The sequence below is a fragment of the Neofelis nebulosa genome, chromosome 1, assembly GCF_028018385.1.
Source record: "Neofelis nebulosa isolate mNeoNeb1 chromosome 1, mNeoNeb1.pri, whole genome shotgun sequence".
NCBI classification, from domain to species: domain Eukaryota; kingdom Metazoa; phylum Chordata; class Mammalia; order Carnivora; family Felidae; genus Neofelis; species Neofelis nebulosa.
The window spans coordinates 59,672,497-59,698,121 of NC_080782.1; the positions used below are offsets into that span (position 1 = coordinate 59,672,497).

At 46.5% G+C, this 25,625-nt stretch overlaps 1 protein-coding gene across 2 annotated transcripts in view; it reads right to left on the minus strand.

Annotated features, from left to right (window-relative positions):
* The window catches only part of SLIT3 (slit guidance ligand 3), a 599,210-nt gene that overhangs the window by 99,314 nt on the left and 474,271 nt on the right, over positions 1–25,625 (minus strand). For both annotated transcript variants that reach the window (XM_058722970.1, XM_058722980.1), the window contains exons 9-12: positions 22,826–22,967; positions 12,717–12,788; positions 7,525–7,596; positions 3,819–3,890 (exon numbers count right to left, since the gene is read on the minus strand). In XM_058722970.1, coding sequence (XP_058578953.1) covers positions 3,819–3,890; positions 7,525–7,596; positions 12,717–12,788; positions 22,826–22,967 — 358 coding nt within the window. The remainder of the gene's footprint in view (positions 1–3,818; positions 3,891–7,524; positions 7,597–12,716; positions 12,789–22,825; positions 22,968–25,625) is intronic.

A 25,625-nucleotide genomic window follows, 5' to 3' on the forward strand; every position in this document is an offset into this window, starting at 1 on the left:
CTACTCGGGCCACTTTCCTATGCATCTGCCATGCAATCAATGAGCACTAAATGAATGCTCTTTATTTCCTGGGGGAGCTGGGACAGCACACCTTGCAGCTGTCCGTCAGAGGGGAAAGTGATGGCTCTAGAGACGCACTGATGGCTTTTCTTGTTTTGGGAGAGGTCGACCTCTGAGCTAAAGTTTCTGGTGAGGAAAGGGACGGGCACAGCCAGGAGAAGGGTCAGTTCTCTGGTAATCCAGCTGCTCCCATCCCTGGACCTGGGAGCATGTGACATATCTTGTCCTAACCTTACATTCTGAGACATCTTCACATGGGATATTTCAGTTCTCAGCACATTAGGAGGGAGTGTCTAACATACTTCTTGTCCAAATGGGTGTGGGACTCGCTTCCCAGCACTGTTTTAAGGAGGGATGGGCATACAGACCACCACGCACACCCCCAAAGATAAATAAGGACTGTTACTAATGACCAATGAATGTGTGTTTATACCATGAATGTCTGCAGGAACGGAACCTGTTTAGGATTAATTACAGGGAGACATACTAGTTATTTTGAAACCTTTGAAGATTTTGAGAATAGCCTTTTCTGAGTTTCCCCAGAAGCCATTACTGAGCTTTAGTATAAGAAAAAACTGCCTAACTTTCTAAGTACACAATGATGACTTATCACAGACACCATCAGCAAGAACAGATAGAAAAATTTGTCACAGAGGGTGTGGGAGGGGTTTCTGCACTAGCTGGGTAGGAGACTGTGCTTGGAGCCCTGATGTTCCTTTGACCTCTAAAATTCTGGAACTTAAACAAAAGGAGGTGACTCTTTGGAGGCTGACACCCAGAGGACAGGGCATTGGGTTTAGGGGGTCAGTCCCAGGACTTTTAAGTGTTTCCATGTAGCCCATTTTTAGTGGCCTCCAAGAAACTCTGAAGCCTGAGATATTCTATTCTCAGTGTTGACCATCTGCTGCAATAAGCATCTCAAGAACGGGACCCAGGAGGACTGAGTACATGCAGGGCCTGGGAAAATCTGGCAGGATGGCTGGAAAATGTGGAACAATGGGACAAGGGGGAGCAGGCAGGACAACAACTACAATGTACCCCCTTTACTACCGACAACACCGTGAGTTGTGCCAGAGAGGAAATATCCGAGATCGCTTCACGTGGCAGAGACAGCTTGGCTTTGTGATGCACCAATAATTTGAGAAACAGGGAGAGAGAAATAAACACGAACCTCTTACAAAAAGCCTTGGAGTCAAAGGAGAGGAAATTACCCAGACTACCAGGGTATTCTAATCAGAGCCTTCTTATCAGAGTGTCTCCAGTCTAACAAGGAGAAATCCAATCTACAGCGGGCTGGACGCTAAATTAGATCTAATCAGGACCTGCTTTCCAACAGCTCAGCGGCAGGTCAAAGCCCAATGACGGCTGCAGTTGCTGCTTCTTTCTGGAGAGCAAGCTTGCCTGAGTTGTGTCAACTCCTGGTCACGCGCAAGGCAGGGATGCTTTGTCTTTACTCCTAGTTTACTCCCAGCTATTCCATTCCATCTGCTCAAAATTTTGGTGAGATTAAACTAGAGTTCCTGGCCCATGCAAATCCTGTGAGTTCTATTAATATCGTCACTGCTGTCTGCTCCAAGCTGGGAGACATTTCCTTTTTTAAAAAAATATGCAACCCCCCCAGAAATAAACTCCCCCCAAACCCATGCATTTATTGAATCTTTGCAACATGCCATGCGCTCTGCTAGGCACTTTGATGCATGCTAGATTTCTCCTTAGTGCATGCAATGACATTTTTCTGTCTACACTAGACACGCAGATTGTAAAAGGATACTCACCCCAGCCCAGTGCAACACAACCACCCCCAAATCTACCTCAACGCCAATGCTACTGTTACTCTTCTTTCAAGGGATTAATAGCTACAGTTAACTAGCCTTATGGAGGTGGTTACGATTTACAGTTTCTTTGCTACAAGCAAAGAATACCATCTGTGAAACACCCAGCTCCCTGCAGTGACCCTGGTGGGTCACTGTAACAAATAGCTTTAAAGGCTCACCCAAGGGCTGGGACCTCTGAACTCAAAGATGCCCACACAGAGATTCACAGAGTGAGACAGACGTGGAGATGGAGGTGAGAGGAGATACAGAGAAGAAAAGACACAAAAGAATCTTCTTTCTCTTGATCTCAGCTTCATTGAAACAAACCTGACTGCTGCTTGTAGAAGGACATGCTGCCTGGAAACTAGCTGGGCATGATTTACATGACTGCATTGTCTTAGGAGAACCGTCCAGGCCTGAGTCTTACAGGACATGGGAAGGGGAGGGAGTAAAGATGTGAGAAGGTAAAGGCTGAGGACAAATCTCATTTCCTCTTTCTTGAAGAGTCTCTGGGAGTCACCGGGCCTTCCTCTCTCTATTTTTGTGCCTGGCCTCCCACCCACCCGGAGACCCAGCTTGCCTACCTGGTCTGCAAATTCCTGCTGCAGCTTTGTTTAACTGCACACAGGAAGTCCGGAGGCCCTGGGCCCCTTCCTCACTGCCTGTGATTTGGGAGATAGTTTTACAAAGACACACACGCTCACTCACTCATCTTTACTCAGATAGACACCTCTATTCAAAGGCTGAGAGCCTTCTGAGGCACAGGGCCATGTAAACTCTTCTCCAGTTTCCACACCTATTTTGCTGTGTGATTGAGGGCAAGGCGTTTACCTCTCTGAGACCTGGCATTCTCCAGTGTTCCCAGGATACTCAAGATCAATTCCTCATACTCCTAGGAATTGTGATGGTCACCGAGCAGGATGTGTTATGTGCGCACATGTACTCCAATGCCCACGGCACATGTGCGTAGATCCCACGGCTACCTAATCACAAACTACAGATAACTCTCCCCCATCATAGAATCTTAAAATATATGACAAGCTAAATTCCTTTCCTTGCCTTTCCACATCAGAGTTCAATTATCTTCTTCAAACATTTAAAGCTCAAATGACCAGAATGAAATAAATGCAAATAAATAATCCTAGAGCTTAAAATTTGAGGCAACAAGTCTTCCTTTAAATTAAATAAACTCTGGGGTGCCTGGGTGGCTCAGTCGGTTGAGCATCCAACTTCGGCTCAGGTCATGATCTCGCGGTTCGTGAGTTTGAGCCCTGCGTCAGGCTCTGTGCTGACAGCTTAGGGCCTGGAGCCTGCTTCGGATTCTGTGTCCCCCTTTCTCTCTGCCCCAACCCTGCTTGTGCTCTGTCTCTACCTGTCTTTCAAAAATTGAATAAACATTAACAAAAATTTTAATAAATAAATAAACTCTTACCCCCTCAGCTATATCTTACCCAGATAGAGTCATATTGGTGACTGATTATGTTCTTCTATAATTATTTCACCATCCCACCCCCAACCCTTCTTCAAGGTCACATGTCTATCAGCAGGTGTTTCAGCTTTATCGGAATAAGGTGTGAATGTTTTAGTTCCCTAAATTCCTAGCATGCTCCTGCAAGATGCTTCCCCTTGTAGGATTCCATTCAGCCTTAATTTCTAGCCTCCAGACCTATGGTTAGTGACTCATGCCCCGTCCACGTTCCTGAGCTGTAATGTATCATGTAGGTTTGTTCACATTGACCTTGGTCTCCCTCTGCCAACTCCCTGGCTGTCCTTCCATCAAAGAGAGGTGGTGGAAGTGTGGGGTGGACAGCTCAGAATCCCCCCCCCCCCCGCTTTTGGTGTGTGTAAAGTCAAAAGAACTGTACTGAGCATGGCTCAAAGTCTGCAGGTGAAGAGCCTGTAGACATTCCTAGAGACACACATAGTGACAATATGCCTACTCACAGCAGCTGTAGGGATACCAGCCCATCAAACAGTCCCTTGGCAATCTCGGTGATCTTGTTTCCATACAGCACCCTAGAAAAGAGAAGACAGCAGTCTCTGTGATGTGAGGCCACTGAAGCCCACTCAAGTGAGAGGCCATCACCTCTGCCAACTCCCGTAGGTGGGTGGGGCTTCTAAGAGCATCTCCTTCCCTGGCCGGCCTTACCCTTCCTCCTTACCAGTGAGACAGCAGGCAAGTGCCACAGGGGCTGCAGAGACAGGCTGTCTGGGAGGCAAGGAGAAATCAGCTCCATCCTGTTTCATTACTGGGCAGCCCAGCTTAATAAATAATCCACAATAGGGCACAGCAGTCCCCTTGTAGTGTCTCCCTGAGCTGCTAATATGACTCACACCTCGGCAATAAATAAGATGTGTAGGAAGCTGGCTGGCCCTGTGTCTTCTTGTCTTCAATGGATATTGATCAGGCTGAGCCCAGCCTACAGAATGTTTCCTTTTAATATCCCGTTGTATCCTAGGAATTCCTGAGCTGAGTTCTTTAATCATCCCTCTAGGCAGGGCTTTGAGTTTTGGGGGTCCTATCCAGATGGCACAGGGACCACAGAGTCAAAGACTGGCTCACAGGAAAAACTGGAGAGCAAGGAATTGTTACCTCAGAGCGATGGCCCCCACACTCCAGCCCCTTTTCCTAGTCTTTGAGCTCTAGGAACCAAGAAACTCTGAATTATTTTACTCTCCTCTCTAGTAGGTGTACAGGTCCCACATACTGCGCCTCCTATTGGTGGGCTGGGCTTTGGTGACTTGGGAGCGCTTGGGGAAGAATTCTACTGTCTGCTTCTCCAGCCCAGCGCCCAGGGGGTCCTGTTGGCCATCCATGTAGGTGCTAAAGACACTGCTGGCCGCCCTCTGCTCTCATCCACGGCACAGACTGCTTCTCCTGGGCCCAGCCTCCTCGGAGATGGAGAGAACTGATGTGGGAGGGTTGGGTTTTTTTTTTTCCCCCCTTCAATTCCTTCTTGGGCCCTGAAGTATCCTGAGTGAATGCAATATTCAATTCCCACTCAGACCGCAAATTCAGGCTGTTATATGTCTTTGAGGAGACAAAATATTAGGGTGGGGAAACAGGAAATGGGAATGCTAAACCAAACCCCCTATTTTCCAGACACCACCAGGAAAAAGCGTGAGTGTCTCACTCAGCCTGCGGGTGGGTTTCATTAATGTTTCAACAAATTAATGAGTAAATAAAAGTCAGCATGATGGCTCAGGCTCAATTTGTAATTCATATGAATGTCCCCCTGCTCACTGTGCCAAATGTAGTAGTGTCCCTGTCTGCTTGTCTTGGCTGATGTCAGAAACTGTGGTGCAGCAGTAGCTGGTGGGGCGGAGGGGCCAGGGACTGGGTCAGGGGATCCTCACATGACCCATCAGACCTCCCTATGGGACAGCTCTAACCTCGTGGGTCCAAACCACCCTCCGGCAGACTGAAGAGGGCTGTGGGTCTACTGTGGAGCAATCTGGGTGTAGACCCACCTGGCTTTCCCCCAAAATCTTTCCTTGACTGCCTTCTTCACACCTTTCATATCTGAGCACAAACATCTCATCCTTGGGAAGTTTCTCCAGAATATTTTAATGTTTTTCACCACCTGTCACTTTATTTTTATTTCCTCATTACTTTTCATTATGTCATGTTCTACTACTCATGTATTTCTTTATTTTAAACATTTTCTGTGCCCCTACCTCTCAGCTCACTTGAACATAGGCTCCATGCATGTGGCGATATTATGTGGCTTGCTCATGGCACGGTCCCTAGAGCTGAGAGCTGAACAGGGTTCAGCACAGTATTTGTTGAAAGAATAAATGAATGAGTACGGGCAAGGCTTTCCTGCCCTTTAGCTTGGCCCCTGGTGAGTTTGGATTGGGTATGTTTGTGTTCCAAGCTCCATGAGACCGAGGGTCTTGTCCGTCCAGTTCACTGCCACATTCTCCATGCCTGTAAGACGATGCAGTACCTAGCAGGCATACTTGGAAGGATGAATGCATATGTTAGAGGTCAGGGGGCACTTCACTTAATGCCCCAGTGTGTACTTTGGAACTGGCTAGTGGGATGCCATTTCACGTATGACAAACAGATTCTGAATTTTGTTTCCTGTAGGACCAGAAGCATCTCACTGTCCTCGGATTGTTCCCAAGTCCCAGCAGAGGGAAACTAGATAAGGGGAATAGGAGGGTGGGGGCAGGGACAGGATCCTGGCAGCACACAGCCACTCTCCCTGCTCCTCTGTGATCTTCGGCATAATACACAGACACTAATCTCATATACAATTCTGTCTTTGATATCCCAGCCAGATGTTCTGTTCGATAAACGAAACTAATTTACTCTGCAAGCAGCCGGCAACAGCTGAATCAAGACACTTCCCTGTCCTCAGCCCCTTCCCAGTGGGACGGGGCCAGGTGGGGACAAATGTGGATCTTGTTACCTGCCCACTCATAAATTAAGCAAACAGGTTACAGAGAGAAGGAAGCATTGACAGCTTGCTTCTGAGCGTCCTCACTCTTACTCAGTGGGCAGGTCACCAAATGATATAAATAATATCAACTGAGGATGCTTTTCTTGTATCTTACTGTATACTTTTTCTTTCACATTATCTCGAGAGGCAGCATAGCATTGGGGATTGAGAGCATGGGTCCTGGAGTCATACTGCTTGGGATCCAATCCTGCATCTCCCAGTTGTGGATTTCAGATAATTGCATTCATTCAACATGCTTGAGCTTTGTGCAATTATCATGTGCCAGGTACTGTTTGAGGTGCCAGAGATTCAGCCAGGATCCAAACAGATAAAAGTCCCTGTCTGTGTGGGGCTTAGATCACCCGATTCCTTCTACTGTAAAAGAAGGAAGTGGATAGAGTCTGTGTATTAGGTTGTTATGAGGATTAAAATTGCAAGACTCCTAGAACAGTATCTGGCACACAGTAAGTGCTTAATAAGTGCTGCCAATTATTGTAATCGTGGTCACCATTGAATATGTGGTAGGCAGAAAAGGTATCACTATCCTTGTTTTGTCTGTGAGGAAAATACACAGTAGGCTCAAGTCACATTACCCATGCCACATGGTGAGCCACAGGACAAAGCCCCATGCCTTCTTGCCCCTGTGGGTCTCTGAGTCTCTGGTGGATGAGGCTGTGGTTCCATCCAGTAGGCTGCCCTAGGGTTGCAAAACCCAAGAAAAGAAGCCTTTACAGGATGGCAAGTGTGCTTTCTCAGAACAAAGGCCATGAGGTTGGTTTGGAGAAAAAGCCTGAAAATCAGGGGAAGAAAATTAGCTCCTCCCTTGACAAGGTCACATAGTTGGGAGACATGGGCACGTTGGTAATAAACATACATTACCATTCTGTCCTTCCATCTCCCTAGAGAGCGCTGCTGAGGCACGCAGGGCAGGAGGGGGACGTGCGGGTAGAGCTGAAGATGCATTTGAATTAGAAGCCAATAGCTAGGAAGGCTGCTGGGCACTTAATCAATAAAAATAATGCATTTGGGTTGTAGAAATATTCCCTAAGATCAATTTCCCCTGAAGAAATATTTGTTTCTTTTACCAGGTTGCCACAGTGTGTAAGGGAACATAAAGCCTTGATAAACACCTCCTGAAAAATATGGACACATTCCCCCCCCGCCCCGCCCGCCACTCCCCCATGACTCTGCTCCCCACTTACAGTGACGTGAGTGATTTCAGACCCTGGAAGGCATCTGGAGCAATGTCCGATATCTGATTCTTGCTGATGTCTCTAAAAAACATTAATGGGAGAGTCTGAGAACATAGCTCAAAGGTGTGATACAACCATTCTTAAGTGTGAGTCAAGCATTTCAGATATTGAAAATGGTGAGAATTAATCAATTTATGTATTCATCGTACAAGAGAAGGGGCTTAAAGACCATTCAGTTCAACTGTCTCTTCATAAAATATGCCACATGTTTTCACTCTTCTTGGCTTTCAAAGAACGCCCACCCACGGCACCCTGACTTTGACATATGGCTTTGCACATGTGAGCCCTCACTTTGTAGGGAAGACTGCACTCAGTCACATTAGGGCCTTGTCGCATTACCAAGCAATTATAGCATAAATGAAGCAGAAGCCTGCCTCACCCAAACACAGGCCAGGGTTCTTGCAAGCATCATCTTCTTGTCTCATGCCTCAGCCAATGCTTATTTTTTCCCCCAAATAGTCCTGAGTCATTTCACCTCCCCAGTGACCTTTCCTTCCTGACCTGAAAAGAGGTTTTGAGCAGGGACTTAAGTCTCTGTCTGGTTCAGGGCATCCTTCAGGTCGTGTGACGTAAGCACATCACGCGATTCTCACGGGATGCCTCTGAGATGTGGATTTGTCACTGGAGTGCTCCTCAGAAAGGCACAAGCCTGGGGAGTGATGCCTAGGGCTTTGGGGTAACGTGGATGAGAGGGACGCTGTGTAATAGAAGGCAGCTCCCCTGGCTGGCAGGGCTGGCGCAGAGGAATCTCCCTGACCCGGCTCCTCCCCAAAGCCCAGAGGCTGTCCCCTTTCCTGCATCCCAGTGACTTGTGAGCACCGGCCCTCAGTTCTGAGGGGGGAGACGTTCTGAGCCATTAGCTCAGAGGCGGCCTCTGGGCTCCTGTCACTGGAAGGTGAGATGCTCCAATTTCCAGAGACAACGTACCTCTCCAGTTCTTTTCCTTTAACAAAATAAATCAATGGATCTTTGCTTTTGTTCAGAAGAGAGAGAGCTGAGGGCTTGGAGGGTCAATGAGGAGGAGATAAGGGGATACGGAGAAGAAAGCACATCTAAGCAGATCCTTAAGCAACTGCCTCTAGCGAGGCCAGACACCCCAGCCCCCAGCCTCTTAAGCATCCTCCCCCTGTCTGTTTCTCCCCTCCTTCTAAAGCGTTGCGCAACCACTTTTCCTAGGCCTCTGCTCTCTTCCCTCCCTGCTTCTGAAGCCGGTAAGTTGAAAGATATTTCACAGGTTAAGGCTTCTTAGGCACAGCTGTCGAGCTTATCCCTTTAGCTGGCAAGATCGCCTCTTACAAATCCACAGATTGTGCTCACAAACTCGTCAGTTTACACCAGGCTTTTCTTCAGCGCTCCACTTTTGTAGAAGGGTCTTAACAAGCAAATGCCCTGGATTATCCTAATCTTGCTCGCCCTTGGCCTGCCTGCCTAGCAAGGCATTCCAGGCAGGCGTGCGGGGTCTGTGCTCAGATCAGACTAGTGAGCAAGCCTGGGTTTTTTATTTTGTTTTCCTGATCACAGGACGTCTCTTCAAGCTACTAAGACCCCCCAGTATGCAAGAGGAAGTTCTGGGACGTGGGGTGGAGGGAAAGCCCTCTGCTTTAGCCTTGTCAGGGCAAAGTGGTATTCAGTCCACAGCTAGCCTTTTGTTTTTTTTTTTTTTTTTTTTTTTTTTTTTTTTTTTTTGTATTTTTATTTTTTTTTTTTATTTTTTTATTTTTTTTCCTCTTGCCCACATAGTTTTTATTTTTTATTATTTTTTATTTTTTTTTAATTTATTTATTTTTTAATATATGAAATTTACTGTCAAATTGGTTTCCATACAACACCCAGTGCTCATCCCAAAAGGTGCCCTCCTCAATACCCATCACCCACCCTGCCCTCCCTCCCACCCCCCATCAACCCTCAGTTTGTTCTCAGTTTTTAACAGTATCTTATGCACAGCTAGCCTTTTGGATGCACTCCTCTCTGCAGCACAGGAGGGATGTCTTGTGGTTTTGGAGATGATGGGGAGTAGAACTGGACAAGTGATAGTTTAGCTGGGAACTGCTCCTGGAGGGTCACTTCATCTTAGTTCTTAATACTGCAGGAAGGAAACAGCAACCCTCTGAGGGCAAGGACCCAGAGCCAGAGGGGACTTGACATGGCTATTCAGGTAAAGGGCTGGCATCTCAAGTCTCCCCTCACTTCACAAAGATGGATGCAAAAGGTAGTGGCACTGGACAGAAGGCAGGCTGGGAAAGGCTTCTGCCGCCTACCAGTCTCCATGCTTGACCCCTCCCGGTCCATAGCAGGTGGCCCTGAGCTGACTCCAGGCATCTGGGTCACTATAGATCAGTGGTTTTCAAAGTGCACCCACAGGGAGTCTGCTTTGGCTGGCCTGGGGAAGGGAGCTAAAAAGTCTGCATAGGTAACACATCTCTATGTGATTCCCATGCACGTGATCCCTGGGTCATACTTTAGGCCACAGCATTTTATGGCCTGGTTGGTCTCTGACCCACACTAGTCCCCTGGGGCTTACAAACTCGATGGACAAGAGGCAGCAGACTTTCTAGACTCTTCAGAGCCAAGGTGGCAAATTCCATGCGGGCAAGGCTCAAGTGGGGAGGTGCTGGCACCTGTGGATTCTACTCTACCTCAGAGCATGGAGACGAAAGAACACGCCCTTCCAGCCACACCACACAGCTCTGGTCCCCATGTGTCAGTGCCATCAGTTAACCAACCCTGTCAACTGAGGGCTTCTCTCTAGTGCCCTCTGTTCTCCTCTCAAATGGCTCTACCTTGATACTAGTTTTTACCTGGAAGTATTTTTTTCTACTAAGCTGGACATGAGAAATAGGGACAAAGTCATTCATTCCAGGGGCTTTTTGTTGTTGTTGTTGTTGTTGTTGTTGTTGTTATTAAAGAGAGGAGGAGGGTGTGGTTCATTCATAGTTGAGGGGAAACTTCTGTTAGAGAGAGAGAGACTGGTTCATGTACACCTATGAGGAATTTACACTTAGGGTTTTAAAACCCATTCTGACCAGGGGCCCTACTTCTCCCAAGCCGTCATACTTCCATCTTGATTTGTGAGGTTCTGTTAGCTGGAAAAATCTGTAAGTGGTCTCTTTTCCCTGCCGCCATCCCTTTGGGGGGGGGGGGCGGGTAAGGGGGCATCATAATAAATATCAGTAACATCAGAAGTGATCAAAAATTAAATTCACTTCCCAGGTCGTGACTGAGAAGGTCTTATGAATTTTGAATGCACAGATCATGGCAACTCCAATGGGATGAAGAAAGGACAGTAAAACATAGCCAAGCTCTAAATTACCTGGACCTCACAAAAAATTAGAGCAGTAACTTAAATCATGCAAGAGATATAGGTTGGGGCAGTGACTGAACTTGTCATTTTTCACTGAAATTACTATCTGGCTGCATAATCAAGTTAGGCTTTAAAAATGAATTGGGGGGGGGTATGGAGTGAGCTGGGGAAGCAGGGAGACCAGGAGATTAATGGCTTAAGGTTTTAAATATTAAGGCCTATATTTATACAGCTCCTCCAGCAAGAATGCTGCCAAGGGGAGGGGAAAAGTATGTGCTCAGGGCTGGCTCATTAGGTTGGTTTCCACTTCTGGAATTGTACCAGGAGAAAATCTTGTTTGGTTTGGATTTCCAGGGAGATGGGAAGTTGCCTTCCCAAGATCTGAGGGTAAAGCCAACCAATGCCACTGTTTCTTGGGGATGTTTATTTTTAACATAAAAGGAGTCAGCAGACACTTAACCTCTTCAATGTAGGCCCTCCTACTCAAGGGAAACCGATGAATCAGTCTTCAGTGGAAGGGAACAAGATCGAGCCTGTGCATATTTCTACCTGTTCTCTTTTTCCTCCGTGGGAGGCCAGAGACAGTAAGTAACTGGGATAAGAGCAGCATTTTGATTACTGGACTGTAAGAAATGATTTCTCAGCTCAGAAAAGGGAAAGGAATCTCCCTCCCAGATTCTAAATATCCAAGCTGGCAATGGCTGGGCCATTTCTGAATCCTACTGGTGTCCCCTCGGAGTGCCCTGCTCTGCATGACTCACAGAGTTGTGCTCAGGGCAGTCATGGGGCTGGGGAAGGCGGTGATGATGACATCACCACAATGGCGGGGATGAGGACCATGGTACAGGATGCTGTCAGTGGAGCCGTGAGAGGGAAGGAATGGCAGCACTGGCGTAACCAGGGACTGATAGGACGTAGTGGTAGCAGTGATACCGGATGCAGCGGTAATGGGGGTGGTGGGGATAATCACAGGCAAGTCATAGGTGGTTGGAGAATAAGGAAGGGCCCAAGGCTTCTTATCTCACTTAGAAAGAACAGAAAGTCCTTGTCATGGTCTAAAGGGTCACAGGATCTGGCCTCTACCTTCCCACCTCTCCAACACAAGCCCTGCCTCTGTCCCCCTCCCTGCTCTGCAACCCATCCATGCACGCTCCCCAGGGCCTTTCAGTTGCTCTCTCTCAAGAGCTCCTCATTCCCACCCTTCATTTGGATCACCTGTACAGAGAGGCTTTCGTGGGCCTGCCCTTTGTTTCACTTTCCAGTACTTAGCAATTTCTGATATTTGTTTCTTTTCTGTGTTCGCCCACTCAAATGTGTGAGCTCCATGAGAGCAGACTTTATTTTAGAGCATGCTCTATCCACAGACCCTGCAATTCCTTGCAGGTGGTGGACACTCTTTGTTAGGTGAATGTGTGCACAGTTGTAGGTATGTACCACAGCCAACATGTTAGGGTGCTGGAGATTGATACAAGGCCATTGCCATCTCATTTTTACTGAAGTTCCTACTTCAGGTCCACATCATGAAAGCCAGAGGACAATAAACATGGTAGTATGGGCTTTTTTAGGCCAATGCAGCTGCACCTCTCACCTAGATAATTTTACTTCGCTCTAGTTGGAGAGGCCCTCAGCTCTGAGGTGTCTACATCGCTACACCTCACCATCTGAAAGCAACACTCCTGAACGTTACCTCGCAATCTCAGGAAAGCATTCCAGGCCCGACACTGAGCTCTCCATGAGGAATGTGATGTGGGCTGTCATCTGCGCAGGTCGCCTACTACATAGGGCATATTACCCCCCAAACTGAAAACATCTGGTTCATTCCTCCCCAGGGGAAACTCACATTCGCTTCAGTTTCTTGTACTGGGTGAAGGCTCCAGCAGGGATGGATTTGATGGAGTTCTGTTCCAGGCGTCTGGGAAACAGAGCAGAGAAGAGTCAGTTAACCATCCACCTGTCAACAGGCGGTTGCTGAGGGCCTTGGGGGACAAGACGGCCCCTCCCATCACGTGGCACCCGATACTGGTCGCGGGACACTGGGCAAACTTCTGCAGGATTTTGGTTCTTGCTTATTCTAAGTGGTCTTTGAAGGCAGATGTCTTCTTCACAAAAGCTGTGGGAAGTAACTGGCATGCTGAAAAAGTCAAAGGGATAAAGAGAAGAAAAAGAGGTGGCCTGTGGGCCAGCAATGCCCATCTGCCCTGGAAACATGTCACCATTCTGTCAAAAACTCAACCACTGGGGAGCCTGGGTGGCTCAGTCGGTTAAGTGTCTGACTTCGGCTCAGGTCATGATCTCGAGGTCCGTGAGTTGGAGCCCCGCGTCGGGCTCTGTGCTGACAGCTCAGAGCCTGGAGCCTGTTTCAGATTCTATGTCTCCCTCTCTTTCTGGCCCTCCCCCGTTCATGCTCTGTCTCTGTCTCAAAAATAAATAAACGTTAAAAAAAAAATTAAAAAAAAATCTCAACCACACTGCCACTGGGGTATTGTACAGGCAGAAATGACAATGGCTGACTTCATTCCTAGCTTTTTTTAAAATTAAGGTATAACTGACATATAATATTAGTTTCAGGAATACGACATACAATAAATAACATTTGATTATTTGTTTCTGGGTCTTTCAATGGGCTGTTCTAATATGCTGGAGAAATGGCCTTCAAGTCTTTAGGCTCCTAGCCTGCCATTCATCAAATTGACTCCGACACCCTGAGGACCCTAGGGGCCCCGACCGGACCACTCCCCTGGGATGCTGCTAGAATCTGTGGCTTTACTATGTTACAGACTTTCCTGAAGACCTTCCTCTCTTGTAACTCTGCAATGACAAAAGATGTCATAGGCCCCAGGCCCAGGGCTGAGAACTTTCTTGAAGAGAAGTGAGTAAGCATCTCTATTCTCTCGCCTCTCAGGTGACTGCCTGTTACTAAGAACAGGTGTGGTGGGAAACAGGCCTGAGTAGGAGGCAGGGCCCTCTATTAGAGGTGATGAGTGATGCCCTCAGGCCTCGGCTGAGGACTCAGCATCTCCTTCTCGTCCATCTCCCTTGTCTCCAAGGCACAGGTCTTTTCATCATCTTCTCATTTGCCATGGATGTTCCCTAACCTCTCAGCTGGGAAGACACAAAAAAAGGTGTGCGCGGGGGCGGGGGGAGCAGAAGGAACAGACGGGCGGAAGTGGCTCCCTCAGAGGCTACATCCAGTGGCTGCACATTTCTGGCTGGGATGAACCCATTCATCTTGAAGAGTAATCCCCGCTGCAGAGTCGGGGAGACAGTCGTATTAATTTGTGCCTCTGCGATCTCATCTTCATTGGGGGAAGAGAGTATTTGTTACTGGAACCGCTAATGGAGCAGTTTGCCAGCAATTTTCCCATTTCAAACAACATCTCAGCTGCTAATGTGGAATGGTTTGTCAGGCCTACCCATAACACAGACAAATCACTCTCTAGGCCAAAGGAAGGGTGGGTGGGGGAGAGAGAAAGAGGAAAGGCGGGTGGGAGGAGAGAGGGAGCATCAGGACAGATCATTCTTGGCTGCTAGATGAATAGAGTCTACAAATGAGACTGCCACGGTCTATTAAGAAAGCCTTTGTGGCCTGCTGGAGGGGGTGGGGAGCGTGTTCTGCTGGGCACATGGGCACAGGATGGCCAGACAGGGGCCTGGCTGGTTCTTGGCAAGGCACAAGAGCGCGCCACAAGGTCTCAGAGACTGTGGGCTACCCGATACAGCCAGCCGCAGAGGCAGCAGGGAAACTCCAAGGACATTCTTGTTCTCCAGCTGAGCAGAGTTCAGCAGGGATTTCTCAGCCCAGGCAACAGCTCCATAGGTCTCTGGGGCTGTCAGTCAGGTGGAAAATGCTCTCCAGGAATCCTGTGATTCACCTGCCACTTTGGCAAGGGATTGCGGCTGGATGATGCCTCTGGGGAGAGCCACTGTCTGTAACGATGGTAACCCCCTCCGTTTTCGCAAGAGGACCCACTGCTTCCAGCTGTACGCCAAGAACCTAGGCAAGTCAGGCCAGCCAGGGGTGTGCGGTCGGCCGGCTGTCAGTGCAATTCATAACCAATTAACCTCCATTTTAGTGAGGGGTGTAAGATTCAAGGGAGGGATGAATCCATGAGCAGTATGTGGTACCTGTCCCTGAGGAATTTAATCATCTGGGGATAGAGACAGCCCAAGATGGTCCACCACAGAACCAAATTCTATTGCTATTATAACAAACAGGAAGAGCTATCATTTATGAGGCCAAGTTGATTTATGTCTATTATCTCTTTTAATCCTTACATGTATGAGGTAAGCTATGTTGGCCTCATTTGGTGGATGAGGAAAATAAAACCTACAGGGATCAAATAGCCCATCCAGAGTGACAGAGCTAGCAAGAAGCAGAACTGACACCTGTTTCTACACATTGGACATACTGCCTTTCTTTCTGAAAACAGAGAAATTGAGGCCTAGAGGCTAAAGTGGCCTCCCCAAAGTCACAGAAGAGTTTAGGAGGTTATGACCCCAATGCTGATTCTGAGACATCATGCAGCCTCTGTGTAAGTGGGTATTTTGTCTTGCCATTTGCAACGCCATGGACAGAACTAGAGTGGATTATGCTAAGCGAAGTTAGAGAAAGACAAGTATTGTATGACCTCACTCATATGTGGAATTTAAGATACAAAACAGATGAACATAAGGGAAGGGAAGCAAAAATAATATAAAAACAGGGAGGGGGACAAACCATAAGAGACTCTTAAAATATAGAGAACAAAATGAGGGTTGCTGGGGGTGGGGGTTGTGGGTGGGGGATGGGCTAAATGGGCAAGGGGCATTAAGGAGGACACTTGTTGGGATGAGCACTGGGTGTTATTATGTAGGGGATGAAGTCATTGGCTTCTGCTCCTGAAATCATTATTGCACTATATGCTAACTTACTTGGATGTAAATTTTAAAAAATAAATAAACTTAAAATAAAATTTCATAAGGGAATAAAAAAAGATGTAGGCATTTTGTAAAAAGGCTGTAGGAGTTGAGGGAGATGCAATACAGATGCGAATACATACCAATATGCAAACAGAGTACAAAGGTGTGGTTTTGAGCAAAGAACTTCAATCTTAGCAGGGACGGCTCTGTGCATCCTGTACCCATCAGACTAGTACACTCTGGGGATGGTATTTGTCTCTGCAGTCTCTCTGCTTCTTATGCTGCTGTGGGTCCTGGCTAGATACCCGATCCCTTATGGAGTGCCAAGGCCATGCCATGATGTGGGTTAACCTCGCTCCAGGGGGGATCAGAGTTTGTCTGGGGTGGTACAGTTGTGAATAGTCAGTGTCCTTCGAATGTGAGGTAAAGGCAAGGGAAGGGGTAATAACAATAGTAAGAGCTATGAGGTGTCAGGTGCTTTGTAAGTCAGGCATTAGGCTAAGAGTTTTACATGGCTTGTTTATCTTAATATTTACACCATGGTGAGGCAGGTCCTATTCATCGTTACCATCCCTGCTTTAAACGTGAGAAAATGGAGGCTCAGAGATGTTAAGTCTCTTGTCCAAATTCACAAAGTCAGGAAGAGCTACAGCTGGAAGGAAATGCAGGCAAGTTTATTCAATTCGAAAACCTGAGCCCGCAGTCACTAAGCTTTGTTGAATCCCATTTGTAGCTGAGGCATCTCCATTTTTAGTTGCCGGCAGCTCATCCTCAGAGAAATGGCCCCTTTGTGAAGGGAGTAAGACTACAGTGCCTGTGCACACACAAACTTTCTATGTAGCATACAGCCCCTGGTAGGTTTTATATAGCCTGGAACAAGCATGCAAAGATCCATACTCCCAGTGACAAGAATTCAGTGTGAAGAACAAAAAGAAGCATTAGCATCAGCAAAAAACTGTCACATTTAGAGAGGTGTCTGAAGCCAACAGCTGTTTTAGGTCTCTCTTAAATGGCACATGTGTCTTTCTTTGTCTGGCAAACATTCTTCAGGCTGCAAACGGATTTAATAGAACTAGCATAAAAACAAACATACAAATCAAACATCTGAACATCTTCCGGCACCAGTAAAAACAATGGGAACATCTGATGGGGATTTCAGCCCTTTGCGCTCTGTATTGATTTGCCCTAGTTTCTCGGTGCTTCCTTAATGATCTGTCATTTGCAAACATGCGACTGAACACAATATATTTCTTGCAATGCATAAGTCAACATGATGCCAGAGAGACTGGCAGGGGCATGGCTAGTGCGAGGGCATGGCTACAAGTCACCTGATAAAGACGTCCTAGAGCCGGGTTGGAATATTGGTAGTGGTGTGGCTGAGGTGGCAATAACGATGAACATCTACCATTTATCGAGGGCTTTTTCTATGTCAGACACTGTGCTCTTTGCATACTGGCTCATTTTATTCCTTCAGCAAAACTACAAAGCAAGTGTTACTAATAATATAGTAACAACGAAGTTGAGGGATGCAGGCATATGTGACACGAGCCGCTCCTAACCTACTCTGCAGAATACCTGGCACTGCCTGCAGAAAGCAGAGAGAGAGCCAGATTTGCTCTTCTTACTATTTGCACATGCCCACATGCCTCCACCACAGAATTTGTTTTTTTATCATCTTAGAAAACAATGAATGAAAAATAATATGGGAACTTGAGACCAAACCATTCTATCATGTTGTCCATGCGACACATGCATAGGCTTTTCTTTTTAGATTTCATTCAGTGCCTTCCAAACATCGTGCTAATTTTCTGTGCAATTGTGTTATTTAATCTTCATGGAAAATCTCTAGTAGGTCTGATGAGCCCCATTTTGCAAGGGTCGGGGGGGGGTCGGTGGGCAGTGGCGGACCAAGTGAAGCAGGAGATGTTAAGAAAGATGCGCAAAGTAAGAGGCGAAACTGAGACTCAAACCCTGAACTATTTATCCTAAGGCTCTGTTCTTCATTATTCTCTATGCTTCAGCGGCTTCCCCTTTAGACTACTGCCCCAATCCACCCCATCTCCCTCCTTCCACGTGGCAATCCCTCAGAAACCTGGTGCTCTCAGAACATTTAAGAATCCTGATTGTTGACGGCTTCCAGAATCCTCCAGTCCTTTTGTTCTTTTGACTGTTTTTTTTTTTTTTTGGTTTGTTTTTTAGTTCTCTGCTTTTAATATGACCTGGTGACCTGTGTCATGGGAAAATATTTGCTTTTGTTAAGCAGATAAACCACTATTTGTCTGTCCACCCCAGATAAACAACAGGGGTGAGGTGAGACTAGGTGGAGAGTGGGGCTACCGTTCCTCTCCCCCAGATGCTTTCACTTATGACTTGACATTCAGTGCATCCACACAGCCCTTCTCCATCACCTGAATCTATGTGCTACCGCAGAGGGCATGAGACACACTGGATGGCACTATGTGGGGGTGTAGAGCAAACTGGAAGAAGATGGGCAGTGATTAAGATGGGCTCTAGGCACAGATGGTCCCTCTGGAGGCTTGAGGACTCAGGGGTGAAGACAGAAGACCACAGAAGAGAGGAAGGTGTGAGCCTCTGGCTCTTCCCAGAATCTATCCCTGCTGGAGGCTGGAGCTGGTTCAGAGAATCAACAGGGAGCAGCAAGAATGGTGATGGTGGGAGCTCAGTTTCGAGGAAAATCTGCAGGGAACTGTCTCACTGTGGGTTCTCTGGAAGAAAGCTATTTTTAGAGGAATTGGCTCTGCTATGCGGGGAGACCAGCAGACACTCCTCTGAGCTGCGTTGGCTTTGAAAAACATTCTAAAAGAGTTTGCCAGATTGCTTTGCATGAGAGATAGTCCTTCCTCCCCCCAAATGTTGGCGAATGCAGAACCCCTCCTAAGGTGTTAACACATCACCACTGGCTAAGGATGGCCCATGGGGTCTGAAGAACCTGATATGGTGCCAAGCATCCCTAAGGAGAAAGGGGAAGTCTGGATTGTATGGGTGGCCATGGACACGAGTCAAAATTCTTGATGGGAAAAAGGAAAAGTCACATTCAGATGTCTTTGGGATGATAAATCAGACACTTCTATTCATCCGGGGGGGTGTATTGCAGTTTCCACTCTGTCTCATCTTTCAACCTCCCCCACCTGCTGGTCTTCTCTCCCTAAGAGGCTGCATTTCAGCTGCTTTCAAGACTTTCAGACCAACACACAAGTCCCCAGCCACAGGTTTTGTTGCCTTGAGGAACAAGCAGGTTTCTTCCTCAAAGGTCTCTCTTACATGTCACTTCTGCCTGTAGCCTCCTAACCACAGAGTCTTGCTTCGTCTGCTTTAATGTCTCAGCTTCATTTCATCACAGAGGAGAAGGAGGTGAGCACAGCAAGAGAAATCCTGGGCAATCTGTCTGGTGGGCCGTGGGAGCTCCACAAGCAGGGGCGGCCTTATTTCCATGTCTGCATACATTTGCATGATGATGAGCTACCGCCAGGCTCAATTCATAATGCAAGTGGCTAGCCCGGTTCTTGAACTTCTTCTGTCAACCATCACCCTTAAAGTCCTGACTTAGTTCTATGGAAGGATCTCCAAATGCAGGTAGCTTTAGCTCCTATGATATGGTTTCCAACCTTTCTCACGGAGCCTAATAAAATGGTAGTAGCAGCAGCAACAATAGCAACACAAGTACTAGCAGTAGTAAAATGATAACAATCACGGCCAGCAGAGTATATCCTATGTGTCAGATACAACACCAAGCATTTGAGAGCATACATTTCATTTAACTTTTGCAAGAGCTGTTCAGAAGGTACAGTTGGCCTGTGAATGTTTCAGTTGAGGAAAACAAGACACAGAAAAGTTATTTGTCCAGAGTCAAAAGGCATGGCCAGAGCTAGTATGTGGGTCTCCCTGAATCCATAATCTACCCTCAATGGCTGCTGTTTGTGGCTGTTTTTAGAAGCACTGTAGCTAGGTTGGTCATTCCCAGACTTTTAGATTTCACAGGCTAGGTGGTTATAGACCTTTTATTTTGCCAGTGAAAGTGCTCTGTGTGTTATATATAATGTATATTATATAGAGACATACATTTATACACGTGTTAATTAAGCACATATTTAGCACATACATGTGCATGCACACCCAAACATATATATTCCGCCTCTAGTGGCCATCATTTTATAAGATGAAGGGCATTTTTAAAAATATAATTTATTGTCAAATTGGTTTCCATACAACACCCAGTGCTCATCCCAACAAGTGATGAAGGGTATTTTTAATAACAGCAATAGAATAAGGAAGTTCAAGAATTTAAAATAAAGTCTCCTTTAAATGGAATATTTTTGCTCATCAGAAAAAAATCACATTGTTCTTGTTTTTCTCACTTTACCTCACATTGGGAAAAACATTCCAGTAATCAGCCTTTCAGAAATCACTGAATCAAACTATTCTAGTTTGTTAATGTCCCTCTAAAAATTTGATGTCCAGGTATGAGCCCAACAATCCAAGTATGGCTTGGCCTGCATGGGTCCCACCTCCAATGTACAATTTCCGTCTGCAATTCCTCTCTCCTAGACATCTAAGCTGTGTGCCTGTGAGGCCCAAGTTGGAGGTATAATGATGTGGAGGAGAGGAGGGTGAGTCGGGGGTTGGTGCGGGTCAATGGTTATAGCTTATCTACTAGACTCGCCTCTTTCATCATGCTGTGGTTTGAGACCTGGTCAAGGAAAGATCTATGGCTGCCAAAGACAGAAGATGAAACCTGGCAGATGGAGGGAGAAAGGAATGAAGTGGGGCAGAAAAAGTGGGAATCTGAAAGGAGATGAATGTGGGCAGGAATTCCGTCTTGCACATCTGTTTGAGACAGTCAATGTCCTACCCTGTCATGGATGGAGAGGGAAGGTGGAGGGGCTCTTACAACAAGGAAGGAAGAGCTGACTGGGTGAAGAAAGATGGCACTGGGAAGTGACATGGGAAGACCATGGGCGGGGAGAGAAGGGAGAAAATGAATGAGGGGAGGAGTATAAACACAGGGGGGAAATGGTACGGAAAGGGGAGAGAGTAAGGCCAGGAACAAAAGGAAATGGGAGAAGAAGAGAAGCAAGGGGGTGAGCAGGAGAGGCATGAAGTTGAAGCGAGTTCATGAAGGAAGGGATCTTCAAGTCTAGAGCAACAGACTGTGAGGAGCAAAGAGAAAACAGCAAAACGTGAACAAATTAACTGCTGGTTCTTGACGAAAGGAAGACTGAAGGGTGAGCGAAGAGGGATGGAGGCTACAGAAGGTGTGGCTGTCAGGTCAAAAGGAGGCTCTGCTGACGAGCTCCTGCCTACAGGAAGAGGTAGAGGCATGAGTTGTGTCTACTGGGGCTGGGAAGACAGTTTTAAAGGGAATCAGGGAAAAGTTGACAAAACCAATGAAAGAAGAAATGAAGCCTCCACTGTTGTAAATCCTATGTTTCTTCTCATCTCAATCAGGGTGAAACAGAGTCCTTAAAATGCCCCCATGATTTGGCCCTTTGTTGCCCCTCTACTTTTATCCCTTAATTCTGCCCCTTATGTTTGCTTCACACTAGCCACACTGGCCTTCTGGTATAGCAGGCACTCTCCTCCCTCTGGGCCTTTGCACATGCTGTGCCCTCTACCTGCAACACTCTTCCTCCACGTATCCACTTGCTTTTTTTCCCCTTAACTGACTTCAAGTCTTTTCCTTGCTTTATTTTTCTCCACAGAAGCTACCCCCTTCTATCATATCATATAATTTACATTGCTTTGTTTACTGTTTCTTACCTCCCCGCACCCCACCAGAATGTAAGCACCATAAAGGCAGAAATTTTATCTTTTATTCACTGATGCTCCTGGAGCACAGAACTATGACTAGAACATAGGGGGCTAACAACAGACATGTGTTGAATGAATGTGTGAATGGCTGAAAGAGTTAATGGGCCATCTATTGGAATGCATCAGGAACAGAAGGGATGCAAAGGAGGAGGAAGAGGGAGAGAAGGAGCAGATGAGCAGAGGGGCTAGGGAAACGCGTGTCTTATTTGAAGGGATTTTATCTAATGATATTTTGACTAGGAAGATTCTATCTAAGCATGTTTTTAATAAAGCCACCTAAAGGTGAAGGTAAAAAATGAAAACATTTGTGGTCATGTAGAGAGTGATCTTGAGGTTGGTGTTGACTGACCCCTCTACTTGACCCAGAATGAGAAACTGGCCATTTTCTAATGTATAAGGCAAGAGTGGACAAGATTGAACTATACGGTCAAGAAACTTCTAGTGGTATTGTGGACATCTGTGCACACACACAGACATACACAATCTTTGTACCTACAGTTCTAATCTAGAGGACAACGATCTGATTTGAAATGATTAACAGTTCACTCTTGCTCAGATAATGGTAGCTATGAAATGAATTCATCATTCATGTACTTTCTGCCAATACTACTACCAGTGCATAGAGCATTTGCCCACGTGCCAAGGACCCTATTAAGGGCTTCCATGCAGTATTTCATTCTGTTTCCACGATGACCCATTGACAATACTGTAATTATCACATTGTTATAGATGAGAGAAGTAGAGATGAAAAAGAGCGATTATTTTGCCCAAAGTCACACAGCTAGTAAATGGTAGAGCTAGGATATAATCACAGGGTGACTCCAGGGAAGGGACTGGCAAGCTTTTACTGTAAAGGGCCAGATAGCACATATATCAGGCTTGGTGGGCTAAGTCACAACTACTCAATACTGCCTTACGAGGACAGCCACGGACAATCCGTATGCAAATAGCTCTGGGTGTGTTCCAATGAAACTTTACTTATAGAAATAAATGGTGGACATATTTGGACCACTGAGAAGTTTGCTGACTGAGCTCTGGAATCTATGCTCTTGACAACTGAGGTATCACACCTGGGAAAGCCTGGACAGTTAGCAAAGGGATCTCTGAGTGTTTTTTAATAGTTAGCGGTAACAGGCCCACGCGCCACCAGACTACTGAGGGAATGGCTGAGGCAGAGAGATAAACTCACCAGGGACAGAGGGTAGCAGATGGGGCACTTACATTTCGACGATGCCCTCTGGCAAGTTGGCAGGGATCTCCGTCAAGCCCTTCCCTCTACAGTCCACGACGTTATTGCTGCATGTGCAGGCCGAGGGACAGGAGATGGAGTTGGCATTGCAGGACGGAGGTTCTGAGTGGGGTCCTGGAGGTCCAGAACACATGGTCAATCATGACAGTGTCAGGAGCCACTGGAGCTTTTGCGCCCCTTAACCAGCTTCCAAGGAAGCAGCACCTGATAAAATACCTGAAAAATTTTCACCAGCTGACATCTCCTCTCATCTGGGAGACATGGCTGCAACTGGCTAAATATTTAGCCAAGAGGAGAGATTCTGACCTTGACCTGTTTCTGGATTGTTCTACTGGCTCTGTCATCACATCATCCTCGTCTTTCAGAGAAAGGGTTGCTCCCAGAGTCAGTCCCACATGAAAATATGCCACCAGAATGCAAAAAAAGGCACACTGGGACTATTTGCTCAGGGTGCCCAATGTCTGAACACCTACGATTTTTGGCTTTTATTTGGGGATTGGATGCTAGGTATAGGCACACTTTCATTCTTTTCTCTAGAGTTTTGAACACACTCTAAAACCAAGTTGGGGTAGGGGGAGCTGTCAGAATTTCATTATTTGGGGCATTGATGTTCTCAAAGTGTCTATAGTCATCAGCAGTGACATCATCCAAAGCATTTTCAAGCAATTTTTATGTCCAGAGAACACGCAAATAAAACCTATCTTATTAGAAAAAAGGCAAATAAGTTATTATGTATTTTGGAGTCAGCTTTTAATTTTGTTTGAGGTGAGAACCTGTGTGAATTTAAAGCAAAGTGGTAAAAACCCAAGTAAATGGCATCTAAAGAACTTCTTTAGAAAACCACACAAAGATAAAGATACATATTAGCAAACTAACCCAGGATTCAAAGAGTCACAAGAAATACATTCAAATGTTTTAAACACATAAAAGTTTTCATGCTATCACTACTTCTTCAAAGTAAGGTAAGAATCTCAGACCTGTGGTTTTTTTTCTAAATGTGGACATTTTGTGGTCCCAAAGGTAAACTCGACCCCAGAGCCTCCTCAGGACCTCTCCACTGCCTGCGAGATCTAGCCAGCAGGGATTACCTGATGTCTTTCCAGATGCCCATCCCCAGAGTGGAGGACCACAGGCTCAGACCAACTCTGCCGATCTCTCACTGCCTGGACATGGGATTCTGACTGGGAGCCCTTGGACAGAGATTCAATATGAAACCTGAAAATGTCTGCAGGGAAACACTGACTTTGGTTTGGCCCCTGTTCACTGGAGAAGCTGAGTCTGGGAAGTCAGAAGGGTCCAGCCAAAGTGGATGCATCAGAGAACCAAGGGGGCCTGGGCAAATGCTTGTTTGGACATTGAGACTCAAAGTGGAGGATCCCCCTCTTCACGCTCAACAGTCCCTGTGCCTGGGGACGGTCCTTCTGCAAGGGCTCAAATGGATGCTGAAGGCTCGTTTTGGAACATTTACCTTGCCAGAAAGTGCCGACTCAGTAATCAAAGATTACTTCTCTTGGCCTCACCATCTCCTTCTCTCTCTTTTTCTCCCTTTCTGTCTCTGTCATACACACACACACACCTACAGACACACATACACACATACCCCAAATTAAAAATATCCTCCCTTCTGGGACATTTGAGAAAATATTCATGTCTAGGGCATAGGGACTTCAAACTCTTCAGTGTTACTCACATTAGCAAATCTCATGGAGACCATGAAAAATGCCAGAGTGATGATGAATTTCACTAAAATCCCCAACCGGAACATTCTCTGGGAGAGGTGATACAAGCTTTGTTCCAAACTGGGGAAGTTTTCCATTTCTAAGGAAATGGCAACCCCAGAGAATCAGCTTATAAGAGCCTCAGATCAGGAATGAGAGTGTTGTGGCTCAGAGAGTGGGGTCTGGAGTCCTACTGCCTCAATTTGAATATTGCCCTGTCATTTCATCCCTATATCCCCATGCCTCAATTTTCCCCATCCGTAAAATGGGAAGAAATAACAATACTTATTTCACAGCATGGTTTTGTTGTGAAGGCAAAGAAAGTTAATGCATATAAAGTATTTAGAAGAATGCATGGCACAGAGTCAGAGCTTAGTTGCTGTTATTACTGTTAATGAGTCTACCTCTGCCACGAATTGCCTGCAAATCATAATATCCCTCTGAGCTCTTTTGTTACCATCTCAGTGAATAAGAAATTTGGACTGCATGACTTCTGAAGTCCTTTTTGGACTGAAAAGATCAATTACTCCTGGTCTTCAGAAGAATCGAAGCAGAGAAGGAGTAAAACACCCAACAGCACCTGTCCATCCTGGCTCTGCTTCTTTGCAGGGGGCCAAGAGGATATACAGTGTGAAGAGCTCCCACCCTTTCCCCACATGTGAGAGAGGCTGGGAGTGGTATGGCTTCAGATGTCAGGGCTTTTGAAGTGCCTATGACGCTCCCCAAAGAAAACTGCCAGGCTTGGCCCTCCACATCAAGGGGCTAGGGTGCCTAACAAAGCCTGGGAGAATCGCCACACCACAGGCACCTTCCTGTTTGGGAAATGTCAGGGATTCCGTGGAAGGATTAAGTCTGTGCTCCTCCTGTATTTCCATCCATTGAGGCAGACAGTAATTGGATGGCTGTCCTTCTTCTGATTTGTCAAATTGTTACTTGGTTGGGGTGTGTCAGGAAGGGAGAGGGGGAGAAAGACATTACAGTCAGGGCTTCTATGGGCAACAGGAAGTTCTGAAATGGGAGTTTTTTCAAAAATGCCCCTTTGACTTCTGTGCTA